The sequence below is a fragment of the Phocoena sinus genome, chromosome 14 (assembly GCF_008692025.1).
Source record: "Phocoena sinus isolate mPhoSin1 chromosome 14, mPhoSin1.pri, whole genome shotgun sequence".
Classification (NCBI taxonomy): Eukaryota; Metazoa; Chordata; class Mammalia; order Artiodactyla; family Phocoenidae; genus Phocoena; species Phocoena sinus.
This window is the reverse complement of record NC_045776.1, coordinates 87,109,312-87,123,694: the sequence shown is the minus strand read 5'-3', so window position 1 is coordinate 87,123,694 and position 14,383 is coordinate 87,109,312. Positions and strand designations below refer to the sequence as shown.

Genomic DNA, 14,383 nt, shown 5'->3' with positions numbered 1-14,383 from the left:
AGCTTTTACGAAGGATGAGTGATGGGCTTCCCTTGGTTCTTGGGTTCTAGGGACACATGGACCCGACATGACGTGGTCAGCCCATCTCATCTGTTTCTGGAGGTTTCCTCCTAGCATTATCCTTCCAAGGTCTTTTCTCTCCATCTCTCAGCTTAACCCCCAGGAAAGTGTGTGATGTCCAACTGCTATGTGATTGCCCACCTTAACGTCCTTTTATCATTTCCCAATGGTCAGTGAGTCCTTACGTGCAGCGTGTGTATCTGGTGGAACATAAAATAGTATTGGGTAGAATATGGACACAGCCTCAAACCACATGCCGAGAAAGTCATTCTCGTTTCCAATCTTGGTCCATCTGGTTGAGTTAACGGGAATGCCCTTCTCTGTTGGATGCCGGCACATTCTTAAGACCTTTCTCGTGAGGATCTCTCCCTTTAACGAAAAGAGAACAAGTCTTAGGCATAACCCATCGCCTCCTAAGGGCACCAGGACCGCTAGCTGAAAATTAAAGGCATGATTTGAAATTTATTTATTTGCACACTTAGCTTCTATGCATGGCCAGTGATGCCTGTTGTCTACTCCAGTGGCATCAGTTTTTTTGAAGAAATATATTTCCTATAAGATGAGTTGATTTAAGTAAGACCTTTTGAATAAAGGATTGCGTAATTAGTGCAAAGACAAGGCGATCCTTATAAAGGGGGGGAGGAGGTCTGAAATATTGGTACCCTTGCCCTGGAGTTTCTAACCCCTGAACCCCGATTCCTCCCGACAGTGGTGGCAAGCCGAGGCATCCTGGAAAGCATCCAGAGGTTCTCCTCGCTGCCCACCTACCTCCCAGTGACCTACCACATCCACCACGCGGACGTGTCCTTCTTCCTGAAGGAAGCCAACCAGGACGTCATGAGAAACTCCAGTCTGCAGTCGCGCGTGGAGTCCTTTCTGGTTTACAGATCCAAGAGGTTCCCCGTCCTGAACGCCAGCTACGGGCCTTTCGCCATCGAGCAGGTGGTACCCCAGGACTTGATGCTGCCCTCCAGCCCGTTTGGATTCACCAGCACGTTTTCCCTGAACTGGAAGCTGAAAGCGCACATCCTGCGGGACAAGGTCTCCCTGAGCCGGCCCCGCGTGCACGTGCTCTTCCACGTGGTGGGCAGGGACTGGGACGACGCCGGCCCCACGCAGAGGCTGCCCTGCCTGCGGGTGTTCGCCTTCCGGGAGACCCGGGAGGTGAGGGGCAGCTGCCGGCTGCAGGGGGCCCTGGGGCTGTGCGTGGCGCAGCTGGAGCTCCCGGCCGGCTGGTTCGGGCCCCCCACGGTGGTGGCCGGGAGGAAGAAGTCGCCCGGGCCCCCCGAGGGCAGCCCCGTGGAGCTCTACTACGCCCTGCAGCCCGGGGACGAGAGCGGAGACTGTGCCAGGAGAGCCGGAGGGATGCGGACGGGCCGCAGCGACATCGATGAGTCGGGGCCTCCCTTGCAGAGGATCGGCAGTGTTTTTCTTTACCAGACCCCGAGCCGGCCGCCCCTGAGAGAGCTGCGTTTGGACAACCACGTGGCCGTGCAGTACGTGCCAAAGACGGTCAGGCAGGGAGATGTGCTGACGTTTCCCGTCTCCATCTCCAAAGACTGCACCGAGGACCGCTTCACGCTGAGGTGAGTTCGTTGGGAGTATCTCCCTGTAGCATCTCCAAGGTCAGAGGGCGCTTCTGGGAACCCTGTCTGTTTGATCCGGAGAGATGTGTTAGCGTTGTCCGGGGTAGAAGCATCCTTCCAGGTTTTCTAGGCTCCGTGTTCACTGTCAAATCGAGAGACCAGCTGGATCTCTCCGGGTCGGCAGCTGGGCGGTGAAGACCTTCTTATTCCTAGGTTTTCCGGGCCATCCCAGAAAAGCCGGGAGGAGGCTGGTGTTCTGCCTTTGCCCTGGCTCAGGCGGTTCTCAGCAGGTTTTAGGATAAATGGCTCACAGTTGAAATCAGCCTGCAAATGGGATGGCGACAGTTGTCGGGAAGGATACGGGATGCAGCTGTGCCAACTCAAAATCTCTTCCAAACGTGTGAGTTCTGAGTGCGCTCTATGGTACCAACCTCAAAGTTACCATTTTGTTTCTCTCTGGAAATAGAGCTTACTGCTCAAAATATAAAAGAGCAGAAAGTGTGAAGGCTATCCAGTAGAATTCGTCGAGTGTCTTAACGTAAGACTACACCAAGGACGAGGCATTGAAAGTGAGTACCGTGAGCTCTGGGAAAAAGAATGCGTGCATTTTCTCTTTGGAATGTAGTATGGGAGGGAAGCGACTTGCCTTGGCTTCACTGGATCTTCATACCAGTTGTTTGGTTCGTTTGTTTTAAACACAGATGAGTCTAATTATAACAGCTATTTGGTATAAGTGTTGTTCGGTCACTAAGTATGTCCTGACACTGTTACGTGCTCCAGAAACTTGATCTGAAGTGCCATCTAATCGAATTTGTTTGTGACCTCTGAACATAGGAGTGTTTGTGGACATACACATTTATATGTTGGTTTTTAAAGTTCATCCAGTAACGATCACCCTCTTGTCCCTTTCCCATTCTTTCTTTTTTTTTTTTTTAAACTTCTTTCTTTCTGTGTTTGTTAAGGGATGGGTGAGTTTAAGAAAGGAGTCATTCTTCTGCTTATACTTCGCACATTTGAGTTTTGTTGATTGTGACCTAGTGCTGGGAATTCCCTTTTAATCTCAACTGAAGAAACAGAAACCCATAGACAGCATTAACCTCATGACTGAACTTGGCTGATTGTTGGAAGGTAAAACCTTTGGCTGGGGTTGGAGGCGCATCTGGGGATTACGCACAGGGATTTAGGGCACATAAACACATCTGTGGGTCTGAGGCCTCATGATCTCCCCCTTCTGTTCTTCAGAAATCAGACCTAGGTTGAGCTGGTCGTGGACCCTCGGGCTGGTGTGCTAGCTCTGTGCTCGGTTTTCTCGGGCTCAGCGCTCTTAAATAACATTCTTCGTGGAGATGGCTGTTTATATAGAGAAATATTTTGCTGATGGAAACTCAAGGTTCTGAATAAGGAGAAGTCACGTGATTTCATATTCCGACATTTTTTTCTGTTTGTCAACTACTGACTGTTGATTTCTTGGACCCTGGTTTACGAACCAGAATCTCTTAAAGTTTTAACTCTCCAGGAGATGATATCCACATCGGGTTTTTTGGGAATCGGTTATATATGTAGAATTAAATTTCACAAATAGCTGTGCATCCAGCCACAATCCACTTCCCACTGAGGTGTTCCTCTGAGTCCTGAGGGCTGCCTTGTCATCGGCAAGCTGTGACACGGAGAAACTTGCTCCTGGGCTACATAATCTAAAGGATCCAAGTCTTTGCAGATTCAGAAAGAAGCACCTTTGAAGCATCTAGATCGGGTGGCTCCACTTCCAAGTCAAAAGATTGGAAAATTTTGGATGTAGAGCCAAAGCGTATGTGTTCAGAGTCCATCAATTAGAAAGGTGTTTAAAAAAATCAGTTTTCTGGTTAAGACAAGAGTAAATCAGTAAATATTTCACGAACGTGTGTTTAAGTTGGTAAAGTGGCACACTTTCCGTCTTGTTAAAGGCTGGCATTAATAATGTGTCTGTTGACTACGTACCATGCTCTAATTAGGAATGAGTCTTATCTGTTTATGAAAACAGCTGACAGGGAAACCTGGATCTGGTAATGTCATTAGCCTTTAGTCGGAATTGTCATAATTAGAAAATAAGGAAACTGTGTATCTTTTTTAATGAAGCCAGTTCGACACTCGTTTAGCGTGGCTTCCAAATATTTAGAATTAGCTCGAGCCTGCTCTATCTGGCCACCTGCTGTAAATAACCCTGAAGGATCCAGCCAAGTATCCTTGGGTGCTTTCCTCAGCAATGGTGACTTGTTTCTAGACTCGGCGGTGACAGTGCTAACGAGGTCCAGAGCTGGGCTAATGTTTTATAGATCAGCTGTCAGCAGGACTTCCCTCACCGCTTAAGGATGGCCAGGGGGGAGGGGGGACCAAATTACCTGCCTCCAACAGGACTCCTGCTGCAGACAGGGTTTGACCACCCACTGCCACCTTCCTGTCACTGCTGCGCCCGTGATCTCTGGGTGACTCTGTGGCTACACACAGGGGCTCAGCTTCCATTCTGGGAAACAAGTTTTGTCGTGCAAATGATCCGTAAGGGCAATTTACAAAAACAGCTGGGAGGGTGCACGCGTGTGCATTGACCACTGCACAGAGGAAAACCAGGATGGGGCTGCTTGTCATCTTAGAAGTTCTGTTCTCTCCTGGAGCTTGAGTCTTCCAAAGCAGACCTCCACAAAGGAAGAAAAGCAAAATGCTTTTGTTCTTTAGACATCTAAGGATCCCTTTTAATTTCAGAGAATGTTTTCCTTCCAGTGGACAACAGAAGCATCCCACAGCACTTGTACCCTTTCTTGCATGTTCTCACCACCCCATCTCCTTTCCTTCCCCGACAGAGAGCTAATGTCAGAAGCATCCTAGGTCTCCCATCACCTGATTACGTGTCCGGAGAATCAAAGGCCTCGAAAGCTCTTTCTTGCTCATCTTTCCCACCTGTTTTTTGGTTGCTTCTTTCCACAGGAAGTCAGTTTCAAAGGAGTCTGGTTGTCAGATCTGAATGTGAGCCTTAAGCCAGATATTTGCATAGCATTAGCTTGGTTCCCTGATACTCCAGGAAATGCAGGTGGAAAGGTCCAGAAAAGAGGCATGGCACTCAGATGCCTGGGTGCTTTTCTCAAAGTCAGAGATATGCTTAGATTGGTTAAATGAATGAACAAATGGGCATATTGTTAATTATTAACCAATACATATACTTCGCTGAAGTCTTTACAGTTTTACATGCTAAATACTCAAGAGTTTGTTAAGAATCTCGTGCCCAGACTGTGGTCAGACCTAAGGCCGTCTCCGAATAAGGCATTATTACCAAGTAGATATTCTTGCAAAGATAAGAGTTGTAAACAAAAGAGAAAGAGAATAAAGTGAGAATATTTGACAAGGGGACAAAGTGGGCCTGGGGTTGATAAGCCTCAAAAGATATCCTTTGGTGGTTTGGGAATCTCAATTGTTAGAAATAATATGTGGTGGTTTGAGGGGGTTTTGGCCCTGAACTCGATTCACTTGAATGATGTAGCTTTTGAACCTGCCTTGGGCCAGGGAAAGATCTCTTCTTATTCTGTTTCAGGTAAACTATGCCCTGGTGTAGCCAGTAATATTCTCAGCTGCAGGCCATAAATCCCAGCCTGCTAATCTAAGAAAATAAATACATGAAAGATTAGTTGGATGTATATTTTGGGTCTCAAGAATTAATAAGGCACGGGGGCGCTAGCCTTGGCAATGCACAGGGTGGGAGGGGGAAGTTTCCCCTGGTGTAGATGCAACAGCCTTCTTGCCTAGCACCCCTCCCCGGCCCGGCACAACGAATTCCGTCAGAAGTTCCTTCTGTTCTTACTATAATCGAAGGTGCAAAGACTCTTGGGAAGCTCCCAGTGGCTCACATACCTACTTGCTGTCTGTGCCCGGGGTAGGAGAGGGAGCCGGTGTGGCTTCCAGAATGAGAGGTGGGCTCCTGGAGTCATCTTTCACTGAGAGCATATCCCGGGGTGGCAGTGTTTCCCTCCTGAGAAAACTGGGTGCTTTTAAGGAGAGGATGATGTTGGGTATCTCGAAACCCTGCACAGGTCCGTGACACCTGTGCTTGGCACTGCGTCTCCGTTTGTCACCCGGTGGGAATTAAGGGAGTTGCTTCTGGAGTGGGATGGAGTGAGAGGCAGACAGAGAAAGGAGGCCATTCCATCTCTTTTCAATAAAGCTCCTGTTTGAGAATGTATTTAGATTTACAAAAAAAGTTGTGAAATCAGTACAGGACAATGCCAAGTGCCTGGTGGCCAGTTTCCCCCTGTAATCAGCATCTTTCGTTAGCATGGCTCATTTGTCACAGTCAGTGCACCCGTATTATTATTAACCGAAGTCCATGCTCGTTCACGTCCCCTCAGTCTTTGCCCGATGGCCCCTTTTTTGTTCCAGGCTCCCACCCAGGATATCATGTACATTTAGTCATCATGTCTTTAACTACGCTTGACTGTGACTACTTTTCACACTTGCTTTGTTTCTGTTGTCTTGATAGCTTTGAGACTTCCGGGTTCAGACTTTTTGAAGAACGTCCCTCTGTTGGGATTATCTGATGTTTTCCTCGTGATGAGAGCGAAGTAGTGGGTTTGGGGGTAAAACAGCACGGAGATAAAGTGTTGTTTTTGTTCGTCTGCCAACCACAAGAGTTTAAAATCATCCCCTCTGTTCTCTTTCACCTTTCCACTGAAGAAGCATTTATTGAGGAAGTCAGGAAATACACAGATGAGTAAAAGGGAGAGAGGAGTCCCTATCTAAGGGACAGGAGCGTGAGACAGTACGACCTGGCCCTGGGGGAGTGGAGAATATGTAGTGGTTTTTTTTTTTTTTTTAATTTGATTTTTGTTTTGTATTGATTGGAGTGTAGTTGGCTTGCGGTGTTGTGTTGGTTTCGGGTGTGCAGTGGGATGACTCAGTTGTGCATATGTTCTTTCTTGGATTCTTTGCCCATGTGGGTTGTTGCAGAATATTGAGTGGAGTTCCCTGTGCTGTACAGTAGGTCCTTGTTGATTATGTAGTGGTTTTATGGGCCAAAAAAAAAGGGATTTCAGGCAAAGAGGACAGCACAGGTAAAGGCACAAAGACATCAGGTGTATCTCTGTGCACATCATCTTGAAATAAAAGCCAATTGGGATTTTCAAGAACAAACAAACAAACGAAAAATGCCATTTTCATTGCATTGTATCAAGAACACGTACTCCCGCCCTGACTTAATCAGTGTTGATGTGAAATTTGGTCGCTGGCTGGGGTGGTATTTCTCAGGTTTTTCGTCTGTAAAGTTGCTTTTCTCTGCACTCCCTATACTGTATTTTCCAGAAGGAAGTGATGATCCACAGCTCACAATTACGGAATTACACGCTGCCTCGTTGTGGGTGGTATATTTACGTAATTTTTTTTGGAATCCTGCAGGTGAAATTTGTTTATTCTCCCTCATGTATTTATTTATTCAATCATTCATTTATTTCAGTAAGGGCTTCTGGAGATTGACTTTACAGTTTGGGTTATAATTCAAAAGAGTAGACGTTTCTCAGCCTTTAGCTATTGACATTTGGGTCAGATGATATTTTGTTGTGAGGGGCAGTCCGGTCTGTACATAGTAGGGTGGTTAGCGGCATCCCTGGCCTCAACCCACTGGATACACAACCCCGAATTTTGATACCCCAAGAAGGGTCCAGCTGTTTCCCAATGTCCCCTCGGGGATAAAATCACCCCTGCAAGTGAAAAACTATGATCCTGGTTGTCGGGAAAAAAACTCAGCTCTTACGCAGAGGGAGGTTCCCAGTTTAGAATGAAGGTAACACTGGGTAGGGTCCAGCTTTTCTGGAAAATCCCTTAAGTTGTACCTGCCACACGTTTTTACTTCTGCTTGAATGCGTGCTGCAGTGGGGCAGAGACTTCGGTCTGCTCACCGCCCTTTCCTCCTTTCTCATGCACCACCTGGCCCGCCCTGGACACCCGTCGGCTACTGGGGGATCGAACGGCTGTCACTGGTTCCATGAGTCCACTCCATGTACCTGCTGTTAAGGGAGGGGCCAGAGAGCAGGTTCTTCTGTGAGACTTGAGGTGAGAGGGTTGGTCTATTTCAAGGCCATGTAATGTATGCAAGATGACAAGGGTCGGGTGCAGCCGTATTAGGGTACTTGTGCTGTAAGAGGGACCCGGAGCTGAGATGAGCTGAGGCCACTGCTTCCAGTGGTGACTGCTCCTAAGATCCTCTCGGGGTGAAGCCTTGGTGTTAGTATTTTGTTTCGTAACAAAAATACCCATGAAGCTAAATGCCTGCACGTGCGTTTCTTTAAGTCATCAGTCTGGCTACACTGTGAACAGATTTAAAAAAATGGTTCTTCAGTCTTTTTCGTGATCTCTTTTATTATTGTTGTTTTTAACTGATGTATAGTTGATTTACAATATCGTGTCTGGTGTTAGTCTTTTTAAAAAGGTGTCCGAGAGATTCGGACATGCAGCTGGAGTTGGGAGCCATTGGGTCCGTGTCATCCTTCTTGCTATCCTGGGCTATGCTTATTGAGTAGAATGGTCAAGTTAGAAATTTAACTATTTAAACCGCCTTCTCTCTCTGTCTCTCTCTCTCTCTCTCAGTCCCCTGTGCCCCCCACCCTGTATAATTGAGTCACACATAATTGCATGTATGTGCAAACTCCACTGTGTAACAATACACACAGCCTTTCTGTACACAACTTCACGGGCTTCACGCATTTCAGGATGTTAATCCATAGTGGCCTCCAACTCAAGAATCCCTCCATCATCTAACAGCTATGGTTCCTTTCTGGCGATACTTCTTTTTGACCAAGGTTGACAGCTCTGATCCTCTTGGGGGAAAAGAAGAAAGGAGGAAAGTACCAACGGTGGCACCAGCTGTGCTCCCAGATTGGTACTGGGAAAGTTGCCTGAGGTTTCACTGAATCTTTTTCCCATGTTCTAGTGGGAGGCTTGTCTCACGAGCAAGAGAACTTGACTTTGGCCAACTTGGCAGGGCTGGGAGTTCTAGAAGATAATGGAAGGATTTCCTTCTTTTTTATGGCTGGATAACATTCCATTGTGTGTATACATCACATTTTCTTTATCCATTCATCCACTGTGGACGCTCAGGTTGTTTCCATGTCTTGACTATCGCGAATAATGCTGCAGTGAAGAGCGGGGAGCAGACAGCCTCTTCGACGTAGTGATGTCTATTTTTTCCGCAACAACGTGGATGAACCCCAAGGGCATTATGTTCAGTGAGGTAAGTCAGAGAAAGACAGATTCTGTATACTATCGCTTATATGTGGAGCCTAACAAAAGCTCGCAGATACAGAGAATAGATGGATGGCTGCCAGAGGCTTGAGGGGAGGGGGAAAAGGGAAGATGTTGATCCAAGGGTACCAACTTGCAGTTTTAAGATGAAGAGGTTCTGGGGGTCAAAGTCATGCAACCAAAGCTCTCTGTGATCTTCTTTGGCTATGCCAGCTTCTGCTCATTGCTGTTTATACTCTGTAACCTTGAGCTGACCTTCATCTCTGTGTAAGGACCTTATCACATCCCCTGCATGGTAGACCCACCTGACAGTCTCCTTTTCAACCAGACTGAAAGCCACTGGAGGGAAAGGGCTGGGTTCACTAGTGTATCATGGCTGTACCCGGCTGATTGCTCTGACGGCTGGTGTGAATTTGGGTCTGCAAATCTGGGTGAGCAAAGGTAGATACATGTTGGGTGAGAACACTCAGCCATTTCAGAGTGTTACGGCCTCTCCCTGCCTCCAGTCACATTTCTGTGTTCTGGGGTGGAAAGGAGTGGGGAGATGGTAGAGGTTTATACAAGGCCAGGTGGGGAGGAGTTGGGGATGGGTTTCTGTCTTTAGTGTCATCTGTTCATTCATTTGGTATCCATGGAGATTCCATTTCCAAGGTGGTCTTTGGTTGGCTGGCCACAGAGGCTGTTGAGGGAATGTCTTCATATCCTTCTCCCAGCACCTTCAGATGTGATTTCTCTGTACCTCTTCTGGGTTACTCGTGGGAACACAGGAGTGATGTGGGTCCGGGAAGTTTGGGGAGATAGCTGAATATAATAATAATGGTGATAATAATAGGCAGCAGCTATTAAGGATCTACTTGTGTCTGACACTGTTCTCAGTGCTTAAAATATTTTTCACACATTTAATCCTCAGAACAGCCCCACGAAGTCGGTGCTTTTATCACCTGTGTTTTCCAGAACTGGGCACAGAAACACAAGAGGTGAATAACTTGACAGACGCCCTAGAGCTCATAATGCATTTACTTTGAGGTCCGGAGAACTCGCCCTCGCTGACCTATATCCCAGAACCCATGTTTTGGAAAATCCCTCTTCATCAATGCGAGGCGGGAAGGTAGACACCGATACTCCTAAATCTCATTCTTTTTAAAAGCGCTTAAGAGAATGAATTACCTGAAACATTTCCCTTATTGAGGAGACGTTTCTTGAGTGTGAAGCTTGGTGCCGGGGATGTAACAGCAAATAAGAGACACGGACCCAGCCCTGTACTGAGTAGTCGGTGCCGTGAGAGAGACCATGGGGGGGGGGTCTGTTTGGCAGGTTAAGATGCCAACTTAAGATAGTGCTTTGGAGCAGAGACAGTTGAAGGTGTGTCCACCGTCATGAGCATCTGTCAGGCTTACCAGTCACTGCAGTGTAAAGAGCTCCGAAGGGTGCTAGGTGGATTATTGTGGGCCCGTCCAGGCACTTCGGACGCTGGTAATTATCACGAGGAATGGCAATTTCAGGGGGCACACCTCTCGGAGACCACATGGGTTTATGAGGAAGAGCACAGGGCATGGAGCCAGGACCACGGGCACCCATCTTGGCATCCTCACTGCCTGCGCACCCTTGGGAAGGTCATCGAAGATCACTGAGCCTCAGTCTCTGGGCTCTTAGCTTTCCGGGTGTTGATGGTGTAAACGAAAGATGACAGGTGAGCCTTGAGCAGGCATTTAGGAAATAACCAGTCACCCAAGGGACGCATCAGGTATCAGCTGAAATGCAGACAGATGACCTCGGGTCACTTCACGCTGAGCAGTGTCCATTCATTCTGAAAGAGGGCCGTGTTAACACAAGGCGCAGGTCGCCTCCGACGTAAACGATGAAGAAGAAACAGACGACGGAGCATGTTCAAAGCTGCTGAAGAGGCATTTCCTTGGATCACTTAGGAAAGCGACTGACTCAGCACCTGCTGGGAGGAGACAGGAGAGCGGACCCAGGTGTCAGAATTCTGTCTCCTGAATTCTGAAGGTATGCAAGTAAGTTGATTTAAAAAAATCCAGCAGAAATCATTCCGGCATCAACACACAAACAGAGGCCTGGGGAAGGCATCAGCTCAAGAGTAAGACAGAAATCAGCTGAGTGATGTAGGTGCAAAAATCAGCGTAGTGCATCTGACCCCAAGTGTGCAGTTTCCCCTCCTTCAAAGCCTCTTTGAAAGAGAGATGACACCTGAACGTGGCTTATATACTTGGATTCTCTTCCCCACCTCTTGCCCCTTGAACCTGGCCTCGGTGTACTGCTTTCCAAGTAGAATATAGAAGAAGTGAGGATCTGGAACTTCTGAGGCTAGACACTCTAAAAAGCTGTAACTTTCCACCTAGGTCTCCGGGAACACTTGCTTTTAGAGCCTAGAGCCGCCTGTAAGAAGTCCAGCTCGTCTTCTGGGAGATCCCATGAGAAGCTCTGAAGCTCCATGGAGAGAGGGGGGACCTGGTGATCCCCATCTTCTAGCCATTCCTGTCCAGGCCCCAGACACGTGCGTGAAGCTGTCTTGGCCGCTGTCGGTCAGCTAGCGGACAACTTAGTACCACCAGGGGACCGCACCAATTCCAGGTGGAGCAGACGCATCTCACGGCTGAGCCTTGCTCATATTCCTGGTGCATAAAGAGTGATGTATAAGAAAATGGTGGTGCTCTAAAGCACTAAGTTTTAGGGTAGTCTGTTAGCCGCAGTAGTAAGTAGTTAGCAATCATAGGGAATTTCGCCAGTAAGCTCTACTTGCGAAAGGACAGAGGTGATGCGCTGCGGCTGTTTGCTCTGCAGTCTACAGCTCACCCTTCTCCTGCTCTGCTGTGACCCTCAGTAGGTGCACCTCTGTAACCTGCATTTCCCAGATGCCCTACGCTACCCAGATCTGGCTTCTGAGGGCTCCGGCCAGTGGGACCCAGTGGCAGGAATCCTGTGGCCGGGAAGATGGGAGAAGTCAGTGTAGTTTTCTGTCTTGCTCCCCAGTCCCTGCTCAGGCCAGAAAGCTCGTCCATCCGTGGTTCCGGCTCCCGCCAGGCAGCCTGTGCCATGGCTGCAAATCCTACAGGGAGACTTTGCCGATGGCCTCTTATGATGTCCCCTCCTTCTTTGCTTTGTCCTTCTGACCCGAGGAGAAAAGACTTCCTGTATCACCATCATCTAGTTGTTGTGCCAGCAATTTCAGCCCCTCTGTAACTAGTTCTCTGTATTAAAGCCCTTCCGGTCAGTTATCTGCTGTGGTTTCTGTTCCCTGACTTGACCCTGTGGGTGTAGCTGTTTGAAAAGATAATTTTTATGAAAGCAGAATATCTTTTCCCATCAACTCCATATTGTACCAGAAGCAGAGGCAATCGTGAAGGTTTGTCAGTTATGTCAACCCCAGCTGGGAGCAAAGGCAGAAGGGTCGTAAGCAACGCAGAAATGAATTTGCCCAAACAGAAAACATCATAAATATGTTAACAACTTTGGAAAGAGCCAGAGGCGGAAGAAAGAGAACACAGAGGGGCAAGATAATAGTTTTTCCTCTCCAGGCTGTGAGCGCCTTATGCAAATGTGAAAACTCAGTGTTCGTATTTCTTTTCTGTTCTCATTTTGGGCAGTGGAAGGATTGTTGATGACAAAAGAGATCATCCAGGGATGCGTATCTTTATCAAAAGCAAGGATCCCAGACCCGGGGATGAATCGGAGGTGTGACCTGAAGCCCAGGGTTATTCCAAGCAGATGGAAGAAATACAAGACTGACCCTCTCTCCCTTTCCGTTTTCCCATCTCAACACACACACAAAGCGTTGAGTGGACGCAGGCACAGAGCATGAAGGGGGAACAGGTCCTCATTCCATCCATCAAAGCCCTGCCTGAACGCTCCTCCTCTCTCCGTGACCCCAGGCTGTTGAAAACCCGGGTGTTGGTGTATATTTTGTAAGATAATGTATGTTGAGTAAAACTCATCCATGTTCTGTCCACACAAATCGAAGGCCTGGGTGTGGATCAGAGTTGTCCAAGTTGGGCATGAATCAGATTACAAGAGAAATGGCAGTCCATCTATGTAAATAGATTTCAGAAGGGAAGGGAAGCAAGAAGGAAGGAAGGGAAGGAGGAAGGAAGGGAAGGAGGGAGGGAAGGAGGGAGGGAGTACAACGATATAAGAGAGAGGAAGAATTTATTTGGGAAGAAGCATAAAGCAAAAGTAATTCTTGGGCTTCCCTGGTGGCGCAGTGGTTGAGAGTCCACCTGCCGACGCAGGGGACGCGGGTTCGTGCCCCGGTCCGGGAGGATCCCACATGCTGTGGAGCGGCTGGGCCCGTGAGCCATGGCTGCTGAGCCTGCACGTCCGGAGCCTGTGCTCTGCAGCGGGAGAGGCCACAAAAGTGAGAGGCCCGTGCACCGCAAAAAAACAAAACCAAACCAAACCATATATATATATATATATGGACAGACATTTCACAGAAGAAAAGACACAAAGTAGCCAATAAATAGAAAAGATAGTCCATCTCATTAGAAATCAGAGAAGAACAAATTAAAACTACTATACATTTCAATTTCATATCCACCAGGTTGCCAGAAGTCAGGCAGCCTGATATTAGCACAAGTTGTAGAGAATGTGGAACAAAGGAAACCTTCATTTATTCCTGATGGGCAGAATTGGTGCCGCCTTTTTAGGAAATACACCCACAATGTCGAAGATGTGCATACACTATGACCCGAAATTTCCACTTCTAAAGTCTAGAATCTAGAGAAACTCTTGTATTTGTTTACCAGAAGGCATACATAAATATTCATAGCAGTGCTGTTTTAATAGCAAAAAACTGGAAATGTCCCAAATGACCGTTGAGAGGATAATGGATAAATAAATGTTGACATATTCCTACAATGGAATCCTATACATTCATGAAAATGATTTAGTTACACCCCTGTGGGTAATCTCTGATATAAAATATTTAATTGAAAGATTCAGAAAAAATACATTTATGCAAAGATTAAAAACTAGGCATACATTAACAACAGAGTATTCATGGATGATGGATATATACATTCATTTAGGTAAAACTATAAAAAATGACAAGGAGATGACACAAAATTTAGAATAATAGGTCTCAGTGGGGAGAATGAGGATATTAATGGGGAGAAACATGCAGGGGGCTTCAAAGATACTGGGTATATTCTAGTTCGTAACCTGGGCGCTAGTACGAGAGTGTTTACTGTTGTTTTTTGAACTGTTCATTTGTGATATATATTCTTTTCTTTATACTACATATATCTAACTTCAGTTAATACTTCATATATACTTATGTACGTGTGTGTGTATGTGAGTGATACGTGCCAGATTTCAAAATGCTTTGTAAGGAAAAAGTGAGTCACTTGTCATTTACCAGGGGAAGAAATTCAGGCTGTTCGTAGACTTTTCCGCGGTAACATTCCACGCTGTTCAATGCAGAAGATAATAGAGCAATATCTGCAGATCACTGAAGTGCTCATGAA

General features: G+C 47.0%; 1 protein-coding gene across 1 annotated transcript in view; it reads left to right on the top strand.

Annotated features, from left to right (window-relative positions):
- Positions 1-14,383, top strand: part of TMEM132D (transmembrane protein 132D) — a 643,197-nt gene that overhangs the window by 181,465 nt on the left and 447,349 nt on the right. Inside the window, exon 2 of the mRNA XM_032653976.1 lies at positions 770-1,646. Within this exon, the coding sequence (XP_032509867.1) occupies positions 770-1,646 (877 nt within the window). The remainder of the gene's footprint in view (positions 1-769; positions 1,647-14,383) is intronic.